The sequence below is a fragment of the Thalassophryne amazonica genome, unplaced genomic scaffold (assembly GCF_902500255.1).
Source record: "Thalassophryne amazonica unplaced genomic scaffold, fThaAma1.1, whole genome shotgun sequence".
Classification (NCBI taxonomy): domain Eukaryota; kingdom Metazoa; phylum Chordata; class Actinopteri; order Batrachoidiformes; family Batrachoididae; genus Thalassophryne; species Thalassophryne amazonica.
Genome location: NW_022986295.1, coordinates 96,410 through 119,550, shown reverse-complemented (window position 1 = coordinate 119,550; position 23,141 = coordinate 96,410). Strand labels below are relative to the sequence as shown.

General features: G+C 40.7%; 2 protein-coding genes across 2 annotated transcripts in view; both read right to left on the bottom strand.

Moving 5' to 3' along the window:
* The window catches only part of LOC117505992, a 58,068-nt gene extending 53,436 nt beyond the window's left edge, over nucleotides 1–4,632 (bottom strand). The window contains exon 1 of the mRNA XM_034165536.1: nucleotides 4,497–4,632. The gene's annotated coding sequence lies outside the window, so the exon portion shown is untranslated. The remainder of the gene's footprint in view (nucleotides 1–4,496) is intronic.
* Nucleotides 3,006–22,027, bottom strand: LOC117505991 (zinc finger protein OZF-like). The gene is made up of 2 exons (XM_034165534.1): nucleotides 21,934–22,027; nucleotides 3,006–4,964 (listed from the first exon to the last, which is right to left on the bottom strand). The coding sequence occupies exons 1-2, from the start codon at nucleotides 22,001–22,003 to the stop codon at nucleotides 3,523–3,525; spliced, it is 1,512 nt and encodes a 503-aa protein (XP_034021425.1). The 5' UTR covers nucleotides 22,004–22,027; the 3' UTR covers nucleotides 3,006–3,522.
* Nucleotides 22,028–23,141: the final 1,114 nt, after the last annotated feature.

The window sequence follows — 23,141 nt, the reverse complement described above, 5'->3', positions numbered from 1 at the left end:
CCTCATACTTTTATGGATTTATCTGTTCATTTATCCTTTAGAGGACCAAACACAAATTAAGACTAACAGGAGTCATGAGGAAATGACATGTCCCCCCGGTCCCCACAAATCAGTAATATAAAGTGTTGGGGGATCACCCAAGTATACCCTTATGCTAAATATCATTCTCATTATTGGTGACTTTAACGTTCATATAAATAAGCCTTCTGATCCCCTCTGCAAATCATTTATGGAAATTGTTGATGCATTAGGATTTTGGCAATGCATTTGGGACTCAACACACATTAGTGGAAATACCCTGGATTTGGTTCTCACAAGTGGTATTGCTGTCACAAATATTGACATCATGCCTCTTACATCAGTGGTGTCTGGTCACTCACTTATTAAGTTTACAGTTTCACTGCCGTGTTTTGTGTAACAACAACCTTATATATCATTACGGCGATGCATCAACTCCTCAACTATGACTGAACTCGAAGCTAGACTGCCTGATGTCTTAGCTTCACATTTGACAAATACCCAGTCAGTAGACAGACTTGTGAATAGTTTAAACTCAGTGCTCAAAACAACACTCGACATGACTGCGCCACCTTTATTAACCCCCCCCCCCCCCCAAAAAAAACAGTCACCTTGGTTCACTTGATTATCTGCGTGACCTCAAGCATAAGAGGTCTAGAACAGAAAATGGTGCCGTTCAAAATTAGAAGTATTTCACCTTGCGTGGCGTGATGCTATCTTAGACTATAAGCATGTATTATTGGCTACAAAGTGGACTTACTACTCTAATTTGATCAACAAAAACAAGCATAAGCCAAAGTTCTTGTTCGACACGGTGGCAACACTTATTCATGGACAACCACCTGTAGTTCACTCTCCTTTTACAGCACAAGATTTCCTGGATTACTTTGAGAAGAAAATAGCAGACATCAGGTTAAACATATCCCAGCATGCCTTAACCCAGCCACTACACCCTGCTATTGAGGTGGGCGCCACTACTGAGGTATTACCTAGATTTACAGAATTTGATAGTATCTCACTAGACATGCTCACAAAACTTGTAATGTCAACAAAAAGCACAACCTGTTTATTTGATTCTATACCAACAAAACTGTTTAAGGACCTGTGGTCCACTCTTGGACCGACTGTGCTGGAAATTATTAATCTTTAACTTCTGGATCTGTTCCTATAAATGTTTCAAATCTGCAGTGTTTAAACCATTACTTAAGAAACCTAATCTTGACCCTAGTATTTTGAAAAACTATCGGCCGATATCAAATCTATCATTTTACTCTAAAATTCTGGAAAAAGTGGTGTCACGACAGCTCGTAGACTATCTTACTGAGAATAATCTCTTTGAGCCACTGCAGTCTGCTTTTAGAAAATATCATTCCACAGAGACGGCTCTCACTAAAGTGGTGAATGATCTTCTGCTTACGATGGATTCAGACACCACTACAGTTCTGGTGCTGTTAGATCTCAGTGCTGCATTTGATACAGTGGATCATCATATTCTACTTGATAGGCTGGAAAATCATTTTGGGATTACTGGGAGTGCCCTTGCATGGCTGACGCCATACTTGACCAGTCGTTCTCACTGTGTTTTGTACAATAACACTACCTCTAACCTTAGTGACATGAAATTTGGGGTTCCACAGGGGTCCGTCTTAGGCCCCTGCTTTTCTCCCTTTATATAGCACCCCTTAGGCACATACTGCGGCGTTTTGATATTACCTTTCACTGCTGTGCAGATGATACTCAGTTATACATGCCGATAACTGCTGGTTATCTCGTTCACATAAAATCCTTAGAAGATTGCCTTGCATCAGTGAGAAGTTGGATGTCTAGAAACTTCCTACTTTTAAATTGTGATAAGACTGAAATGATGGTTCTTGGTCCAATGAAACATCGCCATCAATTTGACAAACTAAGACTTAGCCTAGGCTCATGTGTCATACATCACACTAATAAAGTGAGGACCTCCACATAAGAAATATTATGAGGACTGGTTTCTCCCACCTGCAAAATATAGCGAAGATTCGTCCCATCCTGTCTGTGGCTGATACTGAGACCCTGATCCATGTGTTTATCTCTTCTAGATTGGACTACTGCAATGTTCTATTTTCTGGTTTACCGCAGTCCAGCATTAGGGGTCTCTGATTGGTTCAAAATGCTGCAGCCAGACTTTTGACACGAAGCAGAAAGTTCGACCACATTACACCCATTTTGGTGTCTCTTCACTGGCTTCCTGTCCCAGTGAGATCAGATTTTAAGGTTCTGCTACTAACCTATAAAATTGTTCATGGACTGGCACCTCCCTACCTAGCTGACCTAATTAAACCTTACGTACCGGCCCGGGCTTTACGTTCTCAGGTTGCAGGACTACTTTGTGTCCCTAGGGTGAATAAGAAGTCTGCGGGTCACAGAGCTTTCTCTTATCCTGCCCCTGTTCTGTGGAATGATCTCCCTGCGTCAATAAAACAGTCAGATTCTGTGGAGATTTTCAAGTCCAGACTTAAAACCCACTTATTTTCCATGACTGCCATACTGGCATAGTATAGTTCTACGCTTTTTACTCTTTTAAATTCATTTTATTAGTAATTGGAGCATGCTGCAGCCTCAACTTTACCTAAATTCTGGGTCTTTTATTGAAGCTTAGGGCTAGTGGCCGGCAATCACCTTAGTATTTCTTCTGTTTTTCTTGTTGTTTAATGCTGACAAATTATACTGTATTTTTTGTCTTTCTGATGCCTGATTCTGTTTTCTCTCTGTTTAAGGTGCAGCTCCATCCAGAGATGGGAGTTGTGTTCGTGTTGGCGATCCTCCTGTCCTGTGCGCCAACAGCATTTCTTGTATATTCGTCCGTGAATTGTTATGTCTGTATCATGGCCCAAGCAGAAGTTTACCCCTTTGAGTCTGGTCTGCTTGAGGTTTCTTCCTCAGAGGGAGTTTTTCCTTACCACTGTTGCTTTGGGGTTGGTAAGGTTAGACCTTAAATGTGTGAAGCGCTTTGAGGCAACTCTGTTGTGATTTGGCGCTATATAAATGAAAATAGATTGAAATTGAAATGTGTGAGATATCTCGCTAACAAGGGTGGCAATGACAACATCTTGGTGACCTTGAAATTGACACAAGGTCACTGTAACTGACTGTTGTCGGGGGATTACCCAGGTACATCTTTATGCTAAATATGAATGAAACTGGTCAACTGGTTCTTGAGAGATTATGCAAAAAAATGTGTATCTCATACCAAGGAGATAAAAAAGATAAATGTATAAAATACATGTATTAAACTATAACTAAATTGATTCATGGATTTATTCATCTATACATGTCTCCATTTAATTAGCCTTAATTCATGTTTGGTCCCACACACAGACTGCTCTTAAAGGTAATGACAGGTGACACTTGTTAGTTTCATGTTGAACTCCAAACAGCCATAATTAGTGAAGAGATTAAATACATAAATACGTTGCTGCCTGGACCTCACTGTGTACTCAGATTGTGCTAATGTGCCTTAGTAGGTCAGGATAGGCCCTTTAGACTGTTCTGAAACACGTCATCCTGCTGAATGTTTGTTTCAGCTGGATGGAACTTCATATGTTTTGTTAGATGTGATTTCTGTGTGAATCTTTTCTGACAAACTGGACAAACGTATGGTTTCTCTCCTGTGTGGCTTCTCATGTGTCTCACTACATCACTATTAAATCTGAACTCTTTCTCACAAACAGAACAGCTGACAGGCTTCTTCTCAGAGTGCTGCATCAGATGGCGAGCTAAATTTGCTGTCTGGCTGAATCTTTTGTGACAAACGGAGCAGCTGAGCGGTTTTTCTGCCATCTGATGTCTCTCAGCATGATGCCTTAAAGACTGTCTATGAGGGAAGATTTCATCACAAGCTGTGCACTTAAATATTTTGTCATCTACATGAATTGCCATGTGTCTCTTCAGGTTGCTGTTTTGGCAAAATCTTTTACCACATTCAGAGCAATGAAAGGGTTTCTCTCCTTTATGAATTCTTGCATGTACTTTGAGAAGGCCACTTTGAGTGAAACCTTTTCCACACACCAAACAGCTGAAAGGTTTTTCTCCTGTGTGGATTCTCATGTGTCTGCACACACTGTGGGAACGAGAAAAACCTTTTTTACAGACTGCACAGCTGAACGGTTTCTCGCCGGTGTGAACCCTCATGTGTACTTTCAGATCACCACTTTGAGTAAAACCTTTTCCGCATGCCAAACAGCTGAAGGGTTTTTCTCCTGTGTGGATTCTTGTATGTCTGCACAAACTCTGAGTACTTGAAAATCCTTTCTTACAAAGTGAACACCTGAAAGCTTTTTCTCCTGTGTGACCCTTGATGTGTTCAGCTGCATTTAACCTGTTAGTGAATCTGTTACCACAAAAGGAACAGCTGAACTGTTTCTCTCCTGTGTGCGATAGCATGTGTCTCTTTAGTTTTTGCTTAGAGCCAAATGTTTGGCCACACTTAGAGCAGCCACCTGGTTTCTCTGCAGAATGCTGTGTGACGTCACTGAGAGCAATCTCAGAGTTCACGTCCTTCCACTGATCACTATCATCAGTTTCGGCCTCAGAGGACACTGAATCCTTCTCACTGGTTTCTACGTGGAAAGGACTGTCTGTGTCCATTGGTCTGACTGGATCTGTTCCTCCGCAGTTCACGCCACCCATTTCTGTAATCATGTGTTCTGCCAAGCTGCTAGCTTGAAGCTCCACCTCCTTGTTCTCCTCAGTTTGGGTGTGATGAAACGGTTTCTCTTCACCATCTTCACTCTTCAGTGTGAAGGTGCAGATATCAGTCTCCTCCACACATGGAAGCAGCTGTCCACTCTGACTGATGCCCAGTTCCTCGTGCTCCTCCTTGATGTTTGGGGTCTCTGGGTCCTCCTCCTGCTTCAGACCGGAGCTACACCCCCCTTGCTTGGGGGGAATGTCTTTCTGCTGCACACCTGCAGGACACACAAACACAAATAAGAGCTCTGTTAATACCAGTCCAAACTACAGGATTGTTTCACCAGAACTAGCAGCAGTAGGTCCTACGTAGGCCCTGAGGCTCATTAATGCAGGTGTGTAGCCATGGCTCTTGGAGCATGAAGCAGATGAGAGTCTAGGACTCCCCCCTAGAGTGGGCGCCGACCCTCTGCTGGACTGGACACCGGCCCAGTGCTACACCAGCTGGGTGGACTAAATCCACAGAGATGATGTGTCTCGTTCCAGGGCAGGCAGCATGAGCGGGATTGAAACCCAGCTCTCCGTGTTGGTAGCCCGTCTCCTTATCCCACTGAGGGATCCATTTAGAAGGTGAGACCATAATTGTGCAGATCCTACATGGAATAACATCAAACCATCAAACCACAATCGGACCGGGAGTGACTTGTTTAGCCGCATGTTCTCCTTGAATTGCTGGCTGTCTGAGTGGTGTCCAAAAAATGAGGTGGGCTTCATAGATAATTGGCAAAGCTTCTGGGGAAAACCTGGTCTTGTTAGGAGAGACGGCATCCATCCAACTTTGGATGGAGCAGCTCTCATTTCTAGAAATCTGGCCAATTTTCTTAAATCCTCCAAACCGTGACTATCCAGGGTTGGGACCAGGAAGCAGAGTTGTAGTCCTACACACCTCTCTGCAGCTTCTCTCCCCCTGCCATCCCCTCATTACCCCATCCCCGTAGAGACGGTGTCTGCTCCCAGACCACCAATAACCAGCAAAAATCTATTTAAGCATAAAAATTCAAAAAGAAAAAATAATATAGCACCTTCAACTGCACCACAGACTAAAACAGTTAAATGTGGTCTATTAAACATTAGGTCTCTCTCTTCTAAGTCCCTGTTGGTAAATGATATAATAATTGATCAACATATTGATTTATTCTGCCTTACAGAAACCTGGTTACAGCAGGATGAATATGTTAGTTTAAATGAGTCAACACCCCCGAGTCACACTAACTGCCAGAATGCTCGTAGCATGGGCCGGGGCAGAGGATTAGCAGCAATCTTCCATTCCAGCTTATTAATTAATCAAAAACCCAGACAGAGCTTTAATTCATTTGAAAGCTTGACTCTTAGTCTTGTCCATCCAAATTGGAAGTCCCAAAAACCAGTTTTATTTGTTATTATCTATCGTCCACCTGGTCGTTACTGTGAGTTTCTCTGTGAATTTTCAGACCTTTTGTCTGACTTAGTGCTTAGCTCAGATAAGATAATTATAGTGGGCGATTTTAACATCCACACAGATGCTGAGAATGACAGCCTCAACACTGCATTTAATCTATTATTAGACTCAGTTGGCTTTGCTCAAATGTAAATGAGTCCACCCACCACTTTAATCATATCTTAGATCTTGTTCTGACTTATGGTATTGGAAATAGAAGACTTAACAGTATTCCCTGAAAACTCCCTGCTGTCTGATCATTTCTTAATAACATTTACATTTACTCTGATGGACTACCCAGCAGTGGGGAATAAGTTTCATTACACTAGAAGTCTTTCAGAAAGCGCTGTAACTAGGTTTAAGGATATGATTCCTTCTTTATGTTCTCTAATGCCATATACCAACACAGTGCAGAGTAGCTACCTAAACTCTGTAAGTGAGATAGAGTATCTCGTCAATAGTTTTACATCCCCATTGAAGACAACTTTGGATGCTGTAGCTCCTCTGAAAAAGAGAGCTTTAAATCAGAAGTGCCTGACTCCGTGGTATAACTCACAAACTCGTAGCTTAAAGCAGATAACCCGTAAGTTGGAGAGGAAATGGCGTCTCACTAATTTAGAAGATCTTCACTTAGCCTGGAAAAAAGAGTCTGTTGCTCTATAAAAAAGCCCTCCGTAAAAGTAGGACATCTTTCTACTCATCACTAATTGAAGAAAATAAGAACAACCCCAGGTTTCTTTTCAGCACTGTAGCCACAGGCTGACAAAGAGTCAGAGCTCTATTGAGCTGAGTATTCCATTAACTTTAACTAGTAATGACTTAATGACTTTCTTTGCTAACAAAATTTTAACTATTAGAGAAAAAATTACTCATAACCATCCCAAAGACGTATCGTTATCTTTGGCTGCTTTCAGTGATGCCGGTATTTGGTTAGACTCTTTCTCTCCGATTGTTCTGTCTGAGTTATTTTCATTAGTTACTTCATCCAAACCATCAACATGTTTATTAGACCCCATTCCTACCAGGCTGCTCAAGGAAGCCCTACCATTATTTAATGCTTCGATCTTAAATATGATCAATCTATCTTTGTTAGTTGGCTATGTACCACAGGCTTTTAAGGTGGCAGTAATTAAACCATTACTTAAAAAGCCATCACTTGACCCAGCTATCTTAGCTAATTATAGGCCAATCTCCAACCTTCCTTTTCTCTCAAAAATTCTTGAAAGGGTAGTTGTAAAACAGCTAACTGATCATCTGCAGAGGAATGGTCTATTTGAAGAGTTTCAGTCAGGTTTTAGAATTCATCATAGTACAGAAACAGCATTAGTGAAGGTTACAAATGATCTTCTTATGGCCTCGGACAGTGGACTCATCTCTGTGCTTGTTCTGTTAGACCTCAGTGCTGCTTTTGATACTGTTGACCATAAAATTTTATTACAGAGATTAGAGCATGCCATAGGCATTAAAGGCACTGCGCTGCGGTGGTTTGAATCATATTTGTCTAATAGATTACAATTTGTTCATGTAAATGGGGAATCTTCTTCACAGACTAAAGTTAATTATGGAGTTCCACAAGGTTCTGTGCTAGGACCAATTTGATTCACTTTATACATGCTTCCCTTAGGTAGTATTATTAGACGGTATTGCTTAAATTTTCATTGTTACGCAGATGATACCCAGCTTTATCTATCCATGAAGCCAGAGGACACACACCAATTAGCTAAACTGCAGGATTGTCTTACAGACATAAAGACATGGATGACCTCTAATTTCCTGCTTTTAAACTCAGATAAAACTGAAGTTATTGTACTTGGCCCCACAAATCTTAGAAACATGGTGTCTAACCAGATCCTTACTCTGGATGGCATTACCCTGACCTCTAGTAATACTGTGAGAAATCTTGGAGTCATTTTTGATCAGGATATGTCATTCAAAGCGCATATTAAACAAATATGTAGGACTGCTTTTTTGCATTTACGCAATATCTCTAAAATCAGAAAGGTCTTGCCTCTCTTCATTGGCTTCCTGTTAATTCTAGAATAGAATTTAAAATTCTTCTTCTTACTTATAAGGTTTTGAATAATCAGGTCCCATCTTATCTTAGGGACCTCGTAGTACCATATCACCCCAATAGAGCGCTTCGCTCTCAGACTGCAGGCTTACTTGTAGTTCCTAGGGTTTGTAAGAGTAGAATGGGAGGCAGAGCCTTCAGCTTTCAGGCTCCTCTCCTGTGGAACCAGCTCCCAATTCAGATCAGGGAGACAGACACCCTCTCTACTTTTAAGATTAGGCTTAAAACTTTCCTTTTTGCTAAAGCTTATAGTTAGGGCTGGATCAGGTGACCCTGAACCATCCCTTAGTTATGCTGCTATAGACGTAGACTGCTGGGGGGTTCCCATGATGCACTGTTTCTTTCTCTTTTTGCTCTGTATGCACCACTCTGCATTTAATCATTAGTGATCGATCTCTGCTCCCCTCCACAGCATGTCTTTTTCCTGGTTCTCTCCCTCAGCCTCAACCAGTCCCAGCAGAGGACTGCCCCTCCCTGAGCCTGGTTCTGCTGGAGGTTTCTTCCTGTTAAAAGGGAGTTTTTCCTTCCCACTGTAGCCAAGTGCTTGCTCACAGGGGGTCATTTTGACCGTTGGGGTTTTACATAATTATTGTATGGCCTTGCCTTACAATATAAAGCGCCTTGGGGCAACTGTTTGTTGTGATTTGGCGCTATATAAAAAAATTGATTGATTGATTGAAACCACCGTCATGTCTTGGTAAAACAGTTGCATTTTCACTCCTCCTTATAAGCATCTGTAAAATTATGTTTATTATGGATTAAACTGACTGATGCTGTCACTGACCGACCGAGCGTCCGGTTTACATTTTTATACCTCTCAACCTTTGACAACCACATTGCACATGCACCTTCCCAGAGTGTTAAAAGGCTGATTGTTATGGATGGGCTGATTTTGTGTTTGTGGATCTTGTGTTGTGCTCAGTGTTTTTTATTTTTGGGAAGTCATGTGATCCACACAGATGCATGTAATCAATGTGCAGGTGTATGTAATAGGGCACCGCAGTTGTTTAAATCCTGTGTGATTTGACCACATTACACCCATTTTGGCGTCTCTTCACCGGCTTCCTGTCCCAGTGAGATCAGATTTTAAGGTTCTGCTATTAGTCTATAAAACTGTTCACGGACTGGCACCTCCATACTTACCTGACCTAATTAAACCTTACGTACCGGCCCGGGCTCTGTGTTCTCAGGCTGCAGGACTACTTAGTGTTCCTAGGGTGAATAAGAAGTCTGCGGGTCACAGAGCTTTCTCTTATCATGTCCCTGTTCTGTGGAATGATCTCCCTGCATCAATAAAACAGTCAGATTCTGTGGAGACTTTCAAGTCCAGAGTTAAGACGCACTTATTTTCCCTTTCGTATGGCAGCATACTGGCATAGTATATTTCTATGCTTTCTACTCTTAAATCCATTTTATTACTAAACGGAACGTGCCGCGGCCTCAACTTTATCTAAATTCTGGGTATTTTAGTGAAGCTTAGGGCTACTGGCCGGCAATCACCTTAGTATTTCCTGTTTTTCTTGTTGCTTAATGCTGACAAATGATACTGTATTTGTTGTCTTTCTGCTGCCTGATTCTGGTTTTTTTTCTCTCTGTTTGAGGTGCAGCTCCATCCAGAGATGGTTGTGGGTGTTTTCTTCTACGGGCTTCCCATCTTGTGCATGGACTCCCAAACTTTCCTGTATAATTTCCTATATTCTGTCTGTATCATGGCCCAAGCAGAGGGTCACCCCTCTGAGTCTACTCTGCTTGAGGTTTCTTCCTCAAATCATCAGAGGGAGTTTTCTTTCTTACCACTGTTGCCTGTGTTTTTGCTCTGCAGGTTAGTAAGGTGAGACCTTACTTGTGTGAAGCACCTTGAGGCAACTTTGTTGTGATTTGGCGCTATATAAATGAAAATAAATTGAAATTGTGGGGACCTCTGCTCCTGTTGTGCAACATATACACAGTATCAATTCCCACGGATAAATGGTGTACTTTTTTTTCGACTGCAATCACTGAAGCAGCTGCCAAAAGTTTTTTTTTGGGTTCCCAGTGAAGAAGAAAAGACAAGTAAGATGGGAGACGTTATGTCGGTAAGTGTTAGCCTACACAGCTAACCAGAGTAGCTGCGTTGTCTCGCCTGCAAAACCGCCTCAGCACGTTTGAGGGTGATTCTTTAACTACGGGCACTATTGGCCTTGTAAATGTAATTTCCACCACACCATTGCCTTACAATATAAAGCGCCTTGGGGCAACTGTTTGTTGTGATTTGGCGCTATATACATGTGCTCTGATGTCACTGTTTATCTCCATAGAAACTACCCAAACAATCTTTCATACAAACTGTTTAAAGGGACATTACAGTGTTGTGGTGGAAATTACGGCAATATTGTGGGACAACTACATTTTGTTTAAAAAAATCACAACAGTTGTATGACATTGAATACCCCAATTATGTTTTGATTATTTTACTGATATTTTAAAACATTAGAAAAAAACATTTCTTTACCATTCATTTTTATCATTGAAGATCAAAAGTCTGGGTGTGGGACAAGCACAAAACTGCAATATTTGCATCTAATGATGCTGAAAAAAGGTGAAAAAGTCATCATAGACTACTAGAACAAATTTCTTAAGACACTTTCCTTGTAAAGATAACTATAAAAGTGTGAAATTTCCCCTTTTTTTTGTTTTTCATACAATATGATCAAAGGACATAATAAGTGCCCGTAGTCTAAGAATCACCCTTGAGCTCCGTGTCATAAACAAACTGCAACACGTGTCCACTTTCCCACCGCACTGTCAGTTTTTCTTTGCATTTCACTTTGTTTGCATGTAAGTTGCCCAACAAAAACCATTGAAAATGTCGTGGTTAGTCCCCTGGAAGTAGAGAAATTACGTCATATGTTATATTTTGCCCGTTGTGTGCCTGCCTGCAAACGAGACTGAGGTGCCCAATTAAATCAGCCACCTCATTGTGGCGGCTTTTATTTTTTGGTTTCCACACTAGTTGATTTTCCTCCTTCATTTTTTTCAGCCTTGCACTGGGTGCACACACAGAACTGCTGCATTTAATGACTGTCAAATTCCTGCATTTCAAGGACAAAGCTGCAGTTTTACAGAGTGCAAAGAATCTCAAAGCTACAAAGATATTTATTAATGAAGATTATACAGATTTATACTGAGTCATATACTGATTTTATATGACTGATACAATCACATCACAACATGGATTACTGAACAGGGGGTTCAGAATTGCGCATATTAACATTAATAGTCTGAAGAACAAAATTGGTGAGGTCACTAATCTGCTGCGTAAATACAAACAACACATACTGGCTATAATTTCAGAAACTCATCTGGATTCTTCTCTTAATGACACTGAGTTATGTACTGATGGCTACAATATTTACAGAAATGACAGAAATAGATTTGGTGGCGGAGTTGCTTTTTATATTCAAGATCACTTACCAACACAAATCAGAAATGATATGATGAAATTTGTTTCGGGCCTCGCCCTTCATCAGACATAATCATCATGTCAGGACACACCTGTATATAAACTAACAGTGATTGGCAACATGTGTGAGAATACAAAAAAAAAACAAAAAAAAAAACCTCTTTGCCCACACAATCATCAAGCAGGGTTCATACTGTACTGATGTTCCACTTCGATCCATTAAAATATCTATTACATAAAAAAAGACATTTAAATACAGTTTAAATTCAAATAAATTTCATTCACAAAAAAACACAAAGACAAATTTAATTCTTAAAGTGTCTATTGCAAAAAAAAAAGTGCTAGTAATAATCAACTTAGTACTTTGAAAAGTGTCAATATGATTAAAGAAGCCCATACTTGCAGAGAAAATGGGCCTAAGCTACCAATTACAGACCAGTACCTCTCTGCAAAGTTCCAAAGCGTCAAACAAACAAAATCACATGTTTACATTCCTTTTACAATATAGACATTAGGTATATACCATCTTAGAATACTGTGGAAAACTAATAATAAATACACGGAAAAAAAGAACAAACAGGTGCATCCATCTGGTGCAATCGACACACAATGCTGGAATTAAACATCAAGTTAATATAAACATTGAAAGAGACAACAGGGGAAAGATCACATAAAAACAACTGAATCGATACTAATGATAATGACAAAGCTACAAAAAGAATCACAAAAAAGGTCTGATGTCAAAATCCTCATTGAGTCCTTTAGGATTGAGAGTGTCCAGAGTGTAGATCCAATAACTTTCTCTTTTAAGTAAATTTTGATTAATATCACCACCGCGGTTCGTCAGATTTACTTTTTCTATCCCAATAAATCTCAATGTGCTCACATTGTGTTGAGCCTGTGTAAAGTGAATGGCTACTGAACTTTTATTATCTTTGTTCCGAATATTAGATCTGTGTTCTGATATTGTAATTTTAAGAGGTCTTGTTGTTTAACCAATATAGGCTAAGCCACAGGGGCATTTTAACATGTAAATAACATTAGCAGTGTTACATGAAATAGTGCCACAAATTTTGAAGACTTTGCCAGTCCTAGGATATAAAAATGTTTGAGTTGTATATGTAAAATTACATTGGGCACAATGGCCACAACTGTAGTTACCATGTGGTGATACTTGTGAAGAATATGGTTGACAGCGTGACGGCAAATTTGCACGGACAAGCATGGAGCTCGAATTGGGAGCCCTCTTAAAAACAATGCGAGGTGGCAAAGAAAAATCTTTGATATCTTTTAATTTAGGATCAGTTTTGATGATATGCCAGTGCTTCTTAATGATTTTCTCAAATGCTCCACCTAGTGGTGAATATTGTACAATACAGTTCAATCTGGAAGGCTCTGTTATTACTGTTAGTTTATATACAGGTGTGTCCTGACATGATGATTACGTCTGATGAAGGGCGAGGCCCGAAACGTCACTTTGGTGTGTCATTAAAGGTTTGGGAGCTAACTGGCTGTGCAGATCTCTCCTTCGTTTTTCTGTGCAAGTTCTGTGCCTCACCGTAAGTCCATTTTGCTGGGTTGTTGTTACTGGCCACAAAATAACTGTGAATATTTAGATCCTATCTGTGACATGTTGGACACCCATACTGCTGTGGGTCAGGATATGTACCTTATGCAGGGGTCGAAATACATTTTTTAACCTACTTGCACTGGTGCCAGTAACAAAAAATTACTTGCACCAAAAAACGTTACTTGCCAAAAGTCCAACCAAAAGTCAGTCTTACATCAACCTTAAAACTCCTCTGATGTGTCAGACTCTTAATTCCTCTCTGGGGAGAGTTTGCCGCTGCTGCTCTCCCCTCAGTTTTTTTTTTTTCACGTGGGCGCGTGAACGAATTGTCCATGAAGATTGTTTTATTTATTAACTACACAGATGTATAATAAAACAAATGGTGACTGGTTTATAACACAATTATGACAGAGTTTGAGGGGAGACAGAGTGAGGAACTACAGAGCCCTGGAAGTGTCATCGCAAAATGTTTTGCATGTGGAGAGAATGTGCGCATGTTTTATTATATTGTGGGCACATTTTATTATATTGTGTGCTCTGGCACAATCTACTTAAACATGGCCACAATTTGTAAAACGTGCACTCAATATTGTCTTGACACATAAATGCTGACTATTAGTCAACAAACCAGCAGACAGTGTAATACATTTCCCCATTAGAAATGGATCTGGTCAGGGTGTATCATCATGGTTTGGGCGCACAAGGACATACAGAGAACTCCAGCTGCCCAGCATGGCATCATCTGGAGTTTAAGCACATTAAAAAGGATGCTGAGGGCGAAGTGTCGTGAAGATGAAAATTTAGGTCACATTATGAAGCTCATTTTGAACGAAAGGAAATGTGCGCATGTTTTATTAGTTTAAGGGCTCAATTAAAGGAAAACGTGCACACGAATTATCACGGCCAGGAAAATGTGCACACGTTTTATTCATTTGAGAGCACGTTTTATTAATTTGTGTGCTCAATTAAAGGAAAACGTGCACACAAATTATCATGGCCAGAAAAAAATATCGCTTTAAGTGACATCTCCTGGGTGCAGCAGCAGCCACTTTTTTTTTTCACGTGCGCGCCCGAACTAGTCGTCCGTGAAGATAATTTTATTAACTACAAAGATGTATAATAAAACAAATGGTGACTGGTTTATAACACAATGATGACAGAGTTTGAGGGTGAGAGAGAGAGAGAGAGAGAGAGAGAGAGAGAGAGAGAGAGAGAGAGAGAAGAACCGCAGCCAGCCAGTTTTTTTTCTTTTCTTTGTTTACATGTGCGCGCGCGAACACAACAACACAGCAATTTGCTCTGGATGTGAGAGTCATAAAACGCAGGGAAGACAAAGACAACACACTGGAAATTGTTTTTTTCCTTATTTATTCCTTTAAGGTTCATTCTACTGGTGCTTATAGTTGATAAAACTTGGATAAAGTTACTTGCACCAGTGCAAGTGCAGTATAAAATTATGTGCACTCCTCGAATAATACGTGCACAAACTACCACATGCACATACTATTTCGAGCCCTGCTTATGGGTGATTTTGGGAGGGTGTTTGCTAAAAACTGCCATTTAAGAAATAAGTTGTTTACTGTCACTGTTACATGCGGATTTACTCAGGCCATTAATAAACCTACAAGAATACATGTTAAGAATGATGTTAACAGAGTATCAACATGTATTGATCATATTTTTACCAATACTCCAGAGCGGTGCAGTAGAGCAATTTCTGTTCTCATTGGCTGTAGTGATCATAACCTGATCATAATTGTATTAGTCACGATGGTAGGTGGACCTGGACCCACAGTAACATTTAAGAGGTCATATGAAATGTGTAATGATGCGAAATTTGTTGATGATGTGAAAGCTATCTGTTGGTCTGAGGTGTTATCTATTCATAATCCTGAAATTGCACTTGCAAGATTTAATAGTTTATTCATGTCTTTAGTGGAAATTCATGCTCCTTTGAGGAAGTTTACTGTCAGTAACATCGTCACACCCTGGTTGGAGGATGAAATTAAAGACTATTGAAATGAGAGATCAGATGAAATAACTGCAATTATAACAGGAAATAAATCTGACTGGGATCTTTATCACAAAATGAGGAACTCAGTCACTAAACTTAATAGAAAGAAAAGGAAAATGTTTTTTGAGGATCAAGGTCAGAAAGCAGGAACTGACAGTAAAAAGATATGGAATGTTTTAAATCAGTTGACTGGTAGGAAAAACAGAATCAATCCATCCTTTCTTGAGGTAAATAATAAATTCATAACAAAGCCAGCAGATATTGCTAATTATATTAATGATTATTTTACAAGCAAACTAGACAAACAGAGAAAATATACCTAATCTGTTAAATCTATTGATAAGAAATAAAATTATGAACAATAAAAACATCAGGTTTAAATTTGAAGAAGTAAGTATAAACAAGGTAAAGGATTATTTGAAATCCTGTAAAGACAAGCCCCCGGGTGTTGACGGTCTTGACAGTAGGCTTCTCAGACTAGCAGCTGATTGTATCGCTCCTGTTCTTGCTCATATAATAAACCTTGGTTTCGCTTAGAATATGTGTCCGCATGCGTGGAAACAGGCTAAAATTATTCCACTACTGAAAAATAAGAAAATTCCATTCTCGACTTTAAACAGTTGACCAATAAGTATTCTATCTGCGTTTGGAAAATCATGAGTATGTTGTATATGAGCAAATCAGCAATTATTTTTTTGTCAAATAATTTAATCACGGACTTCCAGCATGCATGTAGAAAGGGTCACTCCACTGCCGCAGCATTGACTCAGATGTCTGATGATTGGCTCAGAGAGGTTGATAAGAAGAATATAGTTGACACTGTGTTTCTTGATTTCTCCGTTGCTTTTGATATTACTGACCATGAGTTGTTATTGGAAAAAATTGCTGGTTATGGTTTTGAGCTATCAGCTCTTATTTGGTTTTATAGTTATCTATCTAACAGGACACAGACAGTGTTTTTTAATGGCAGTTTCTCTGGCACCAGGAGTGCAGTATGTGGAGTGCCACAAGGGAGTTGCCTCAGTCCATTATTATTTACAATTTTCACAAATGATTTACCATATATCTTTGATAAAGTTAGTATAGTACTGTATGCAGATGATTCAACCATTTATACATCAGCAAGCTCATACAATGACTTGGAAGCTGTTTTAAATATGGAACTGCACAAGGTAGTTGACTGGGTAACGTCCAATAAGCTAATGTTAAATACAGTAAAGACTAACTGCATGATTATTGGTTCCAGTCTTGTTATTATGAAAAATCCCATATTAAACATTAAAATTAATAATAGGAGAATAAATCAAGTACATGAGACTAAGCTGCTGGGTGTAATGGAAGACTCAAAATTATCATGAAAAAAGCATATACATGATATTTCTGTAGAAACGGGCAGGGGTTTATTGATTATGAGAAGACACGCAAGGTTTTTAAGTTGTACAACTTTGAATTATGCTATTAAAGCATTATTATTAGTATACCTGGACTATTGGCCAACAGTTTGGTCAAATGCCTCTAGGGAAATGATAAATAAATTACAGATTATTCAAAATAAGGCTGCTTGTATAGCATTCTTCTTCTTTGTCTTTCGGCTGTTCCCGTTAGGGGTCGCCACAGCAGATCAATCGTTTCCATCTCACCCTGTCCTCTGTATCTTCCTCTGTCACACCAACCACCTGCATGTCCTCCCTCAACACATCCATAAACCTCCTCTTTGGCCTCCCTCTTCTCCTCCTGCCTGGTGGCTCCATCCTCAGCATCCTTCTCCCTATATACCCTGGGTCCCTCCTCTGCACATGTCCAAACCATCTCAATCTCACTTCTCTGACTTTGTCTCCAAACCATCCCACCTGAGCTGTCCCTCTGATATGTTTATTCCCAATCTTGTCCATTCTTGTTACTCCCAAAGAGAATCTCAACATCTTCAGCTCTGCCACCTCCAGCTCCGCCTCCTGTCTTTTTGTTAGTGCCACCGTCTCTAAGCCGTACAACATAGCTGGTCTCACTATTGTCTTGTAAACTTTCCCCTTCACTCTTGCTGATATTTTTCGGTCACAAATCACTCCTGCCACCTTTCTCCACCCACTCCACCCTGCCTACACTCTCTTCTTCACCTCTCTACCACACTCTCCATTACTTTGGACAACTGACCCCAAATATTTAAACTCATCTACTTTCACCACTTCTACTCCTTGTAACTGCACTATTCCACTGGGCTCCCTCTCATTCACACACATGGACTCAGTCTTGCTTCTACTGACTTTCATTCCCCTTCTCTCCAAAGCATATCTCCACCTCTCCAGACTAGACTCAACTTGCTCTCTACTCTGACTACAGATCATAATGTCATCTGCAAACATCATAGTCCATGGGGACTCCTGTCTGATCTCATCCGTCAACCTGTCCATCACCACTGCAAACAAGAAAGGACTCAGAGCTGATCCTTGGTGTAATCCCACCTCCACCTTGAATGAGTCTGTCATTCCGACTTCACATCTCACTGCTGTCACACTATTCTTGTACATGTCCTGCACTACCTTAACATACTTCTCTGCCACTCCAGACTTCCTCGTACAATACCACAGCTCTTCTCTTGGCACCCTATCATAAGCTTTTTCTAATTCCACAAACACACAATGTAACTCTTTCTGGCCTTCTCTGTACTTCTCCAACAGTATTCTCAGAGCAAACATTGCATGGATGGATGGCATTACCCTGACCTCTAGTAATACTGTGAGAAATCTTGGAGTCATTTTTGATCAGGATATGTCATTCAATGCGCATATTAAACAAATATGTAGGACTGCTTTTTTGCATTTGCACAATATCTCTGAAGTTAGAAAGGTCTTGTCTCAGAGTGATGCTGAAAAACTAATTCATGCATTTATTTCTTCTAGGCAGGACTATTGTAATTCATTATTATCAGGTTGTCCTAAAAGTTCCCTGAAAAGCCTTCAGTTAATTCAAAATGCTGCAGCTAGAGTACTGACAGGGACTAGAAGGAGAGAGCATATCTCACCCATATTGACCTCTCTTCATTGGCTTCCTGTTAATTCTAGAATAGAATTTAAAATTCTTCTTCTTACTTATAAGGTTTTGAATAATCAGGTCCCATCTTATCTTAGGGACCTCTTAGTACCATATCACCCCAATAGAGCGCTTCGCTCTCAGACTGCAGGCTTACTTGTAGTTCCTAGGGTTTGTAAGAGTAGAATGGGAGGCAGAGCCTTCAGCTTTCAGGCTCCTCTCCTGTGGAACCAGCTCCCAATTCAGATCAGGGAGACAGACACCCTGTCTACTTTTAAGATTAGGCTTAAAACTTTCCTTTTTGCTAAAGCTTATAGTTAGGGCTGGATCAGGTGACCCTGAACCATCCCTTAGTTCTGCTGCTATAGACTTAGACTGCTTCCCATGATGCACTGAGTGTTTCTTTCTCTTTTTGCTCTGTATGCACCACTCTGCATTTAATCATTAGTGATTGATCTCTGCTCCCCTCCACAGCATGTCTTTTTCCTGGTTCTCTCCCTCAGCCCCAACCAGTCCCAGCAGAAGACTGCCCCTCCCTGAGCCTAGTTCTGTTGGAGGTTTCTTCCTGTTAAAAGGGAGTTTTTCCTTCCCACTGTCACCAAGTGCTTGCTCACAGGGGGTCGTTTTGACTGTTGGGGTTTTTCCATAATTATTGTATGGCTTTTGCCTTACAATATAAAGCGCCTTGGGGCAACTGTTTGTTGTGATTTGGCGCTATATAAATAAAATTGATTTGATTTGTAGTGCTCTTTCTCTGCATGAAACCATATCGCTGCTCACAGATCTTCACCTGTTTTCTAAGTCTAGCTTCTACTACTCTTTCCCATAACTTCATGCTGTGGCTGATCAACTTTATGCCTCTGTAGTTAGTGCAGCTCTGCACATCACCCTTGTTCTTGAAAATAGGAACCAGCACACTTTGTCTCCACTCCTCAGGCATTCTCTCACTTTCCAAGATTTTATTAAACAATCTGGTCAGAAACTCTACTGCCATCTCTCCTAGACATTTCCATGCCTCCACTGGAATGTCATCTGGACCAACTGCCTTTCCACTCTTTATCCTCTTCACAGCAGCCCTCACTTCTTCCTTACTAATCTCTTGTACTTCCTGATTAGTCTCACCACATCATCCAGCCTTTTCTCACGCTCATTTTCTTTATTCATCAGCTCTTCAAAATATTCCCTCCACCTTCTCAGCACACACTCCTCACTTGTCAGCACATTACCATCTGCATCTTTTACCACCCTAACCTGCTGCACATCCTTTCCAGCTCGGTCCCTTTGTCTGGCCAATCGGTACAAGTCCTTTTCTCCTTCCTTACTGTTCAACTTCTTGTACAGCTCGCAATATACCTTTTCCTTCACTTTTGCTACTTCTCTTTTTGTCTTACACCGCATCTCCTTGTACTCCTGTCTACTTTCTTCATCTCTCCGACTATCCCAAAACTTTTTCGCCAACCTCTTTCTCCTTATGCTTTCCTGGACCTCTTCATTCCACCACCAAGTCTCCTTGTCTTCCTTCCACTGTCCAGATGTCATACCCAGTACTGTCCTAGCTGTCTCCCTCACCACATCTGCAGTACTTTTCCAGTTGTCCAAAATTGCTTCCCCTCCAACCAGTGCTTCTCTCACCTGCTCGCTGAATTTCACACAGTCTTCCTCCATCTGATCCTTTGTTGAGCTTTCACTCTCTTCTTCTTCTTTACCTCTAAAGTCATCCTACAAACAACCATCCTATGCTGTCTGACGACACTCTCTCCTGCCACCACCTTACAGTCTCTGATTTCTTTTAGCTTGCATCTCCTACACAGAATGTAGTCCACCTGTGTGCACCTTCCTCCACTCTTATGTTACCCTGTGCTCCTCCCTTTTCTTAAAGTAGGTATTCACCACAGCCATTTCCATCCTTTTTGCAAAATCAACTACCATCTGTCCTTCCCCATTCCTATCCTTGATACCATATCTACCCATTACTTCCTCATCACCTCTGTTCCCTTCACCAACATGTCCATTGAAGTCTGCTCCTATCACCACTCTTTCATGCTTGGGCACACTCTCCACCACCTCATCTAACACACTCCAGAAATCTTCTTTCTCCTTCATCTCACAACCTACCTGTGGGGCATATGCACTGATGATATTCATCATCACCCCTTCAATTTCCAACTTCACACTCATCACCCTGTCAGACACTCGCTTAACCTCCAACACACTTTTAACATACTCTTCCTTTAAAATGACCCCAACACCATTTCTCTTCCTGTCCTCACCATGATACAACAACTTGTACCCACCACTGATGCTCCTGTTCTTACTTCCCTTCCACTTGGCCTCTTGCACACACAATATGTCTACCTTTCTCCTCTCCATCATATTCACCAGCTCTCTCCCTTTACCAGTCATACTACCAACATTCAAAGTCCCTACTCTCATTTCCACCCTTCTAGTTTTCTTCTTCTCCCGCTGTTTGTGGAAACGTTCCCCTCCTCTTCTTCGTCGTCTTCGCCCAGCAGTAGCCCAATTTCCACCGGCACCCTGTTGGGCAACAGCACCGGTGGCGGACGACGTTAACCCGGGCATCGACCGATCCGGTATGGAAATTCGATTCTTAGTCTGCATAGTTGGGTTGGCTTGTTTTATGCCGGATGCCCTTCCTGACGCAACCCTGCTCATTTATCCGGGCTTGGGACGGCACTCAGAATGTACTGGCTGCACACCCCATGTGGCTGAGTTGCTGCTTGTATAGCAATCAAGTGCAGTTATAGGACAAATATTATTACAATGCATGAAAATTTAAACTGGATGTTAGTTAAAGACAGACTTTTATATTCACTGATCATTTTTACCAGAAAGATTACTGTCACTAAGTCACCATGTATTTTGTTTAGGAATTTCTCTTTCAGTTCAGAAAATCATGAATCATAACCAGACATGCTGTGGTGGGAAACTTTACGCGACCTGTAGTCAGGACTAATGCCTTAAAGAACGCTGTCATATTTAGGGGTATGAAGGAATGGAATTTATTACCGGATCACATCAAAGTCATTTCAAATGAACGTTCTTTTAAGATACTTCTAAAACAATATCTGTGGACATAATAAGCAATCTGGGTTTAACTTTTGATCATTTATATTTAAGTTTTTTGTGTATATGAATTGACGAAATACGATGATTAATTTGATTGGAACTTGACTGTTTTTGTTTTATGTTTTTTTTTCTTCCTTTTTTTATTACTTCTCATTTTATATATTTTAATGCATTTTGATTTCTGTATATTGTGTTTGTTGACTTGTGTGGACCCCAGGAAGAACAGCTGCAGATCAGCTGGATCCAGATAAATACACAATAAACATAAACCACTGATAAAATAACTCGAAGCCTCCAAACACTTGAACGTCTTCACGGTCGTTGTCTCCAGGATTTAATTCCTCAGAATATCACTTTCGATCTTCAGGATCAAGAGTTTTTAAAGACATTTTGTTCATATTTGATGGGGTTTTTTTTTTTATCTCCACTGCAGCTCGACGATCGACAAAGATCAAAGTCATGACGTCATCGCCGACCATCGTTCAGAAGCACCGCGCTGTTCAGCAGCAACAGCACGAGCGGGGCCGCAGAGACTAAAAATAAAATAAAAAACACTAACCTGCCGTCCGCTGCATGAAGTCAGCTTTATAAAGCACCTCCAGAGAACCGCCGTCAACCAGCTCCGCCATGACAGCCGCCTCCGCTTCTTCGGGTGTCACGGCAACCAGCGTGCAAGCGCATCACCGCCACCTAGTGAAGCGGAGTAGAATAGAACAGAGCACACATTGCATTTAACCATCCTAATTACAGTTAGACACAATCCAACCACTAGGGGCAGTGTGCAGCCACAGTCCGGCGCCCGGATGTAGAGACGCTGTCTCGGTCAGAGAAAGGAACAGATTCTAAATAAGCCGGTGTTTGATTGTGGGAGGAAACCGAAGGAAACACACACAGATATGGGGAGAACATGCAAACTCCACACAGACAGGGCGGGAAGTGATCCCACAACCTTCTTGCTGTGAGGCGCCAGAGCTAACCACCATCCCACCGTGTCATGTATCCAAACCCAGAGAGAGATCGGAACTCTACACCAGCGGTGGGCACAGCCAACTGAAAAGTTAACTTTTACAACAATAAACTGAGAAACAATTTATCAGAAGCTACAGCCAACTGCTAACTTTCAGAATTGACTCCGGTGTCAAAAATAGAATACAATTTCAAATATTCTTCAACCTATATTCAATTGAATTCACCACAAAGACAAGATATTTAATGTTCAAACTGATAACCTTTATTGTTTTTGTGCAAATATTTGCTCATTTTGAAATGGATGCCTGCAGCATGTTTCAAAAACGTTGGGACAGGGCAACAAAAGACTGGGAAAGTTGATGAATGTTCAAAGAACACCTGTTTGGTGAGTGTCATGATTGGGTATAAAAGGAGCATCCCCAAAAGGCTCGTTCACAAGCAAAGATGGGGCGCAGATCACCACTTTGTGAACAACTGCATGAAAAAATAGTCCAACAGTTTGAGAACAATGTTTCTCAACATTCAATTGCAAGGAATTTAGGGATTCCATCATCTACAGTAATTAAACCATTACTTAAAAAGCCATCACTTGACCCAGCTATCTTAGCTAATTATAGGCCAATCTCCAACCTTCCTTTTCTCTCAAAAATTCTTGAAAGGGTAGTTGTAAAACAGCTAACTGATCATCTGCAGAGGAATGGTCTATTTGAAGAGTTTCAGTCAGGTTTTAGAATTCATCATAGTACAGAAACAGCATTAGTGAAGGTTACAAATGATCTTCTTATGGCCTCAGACAGT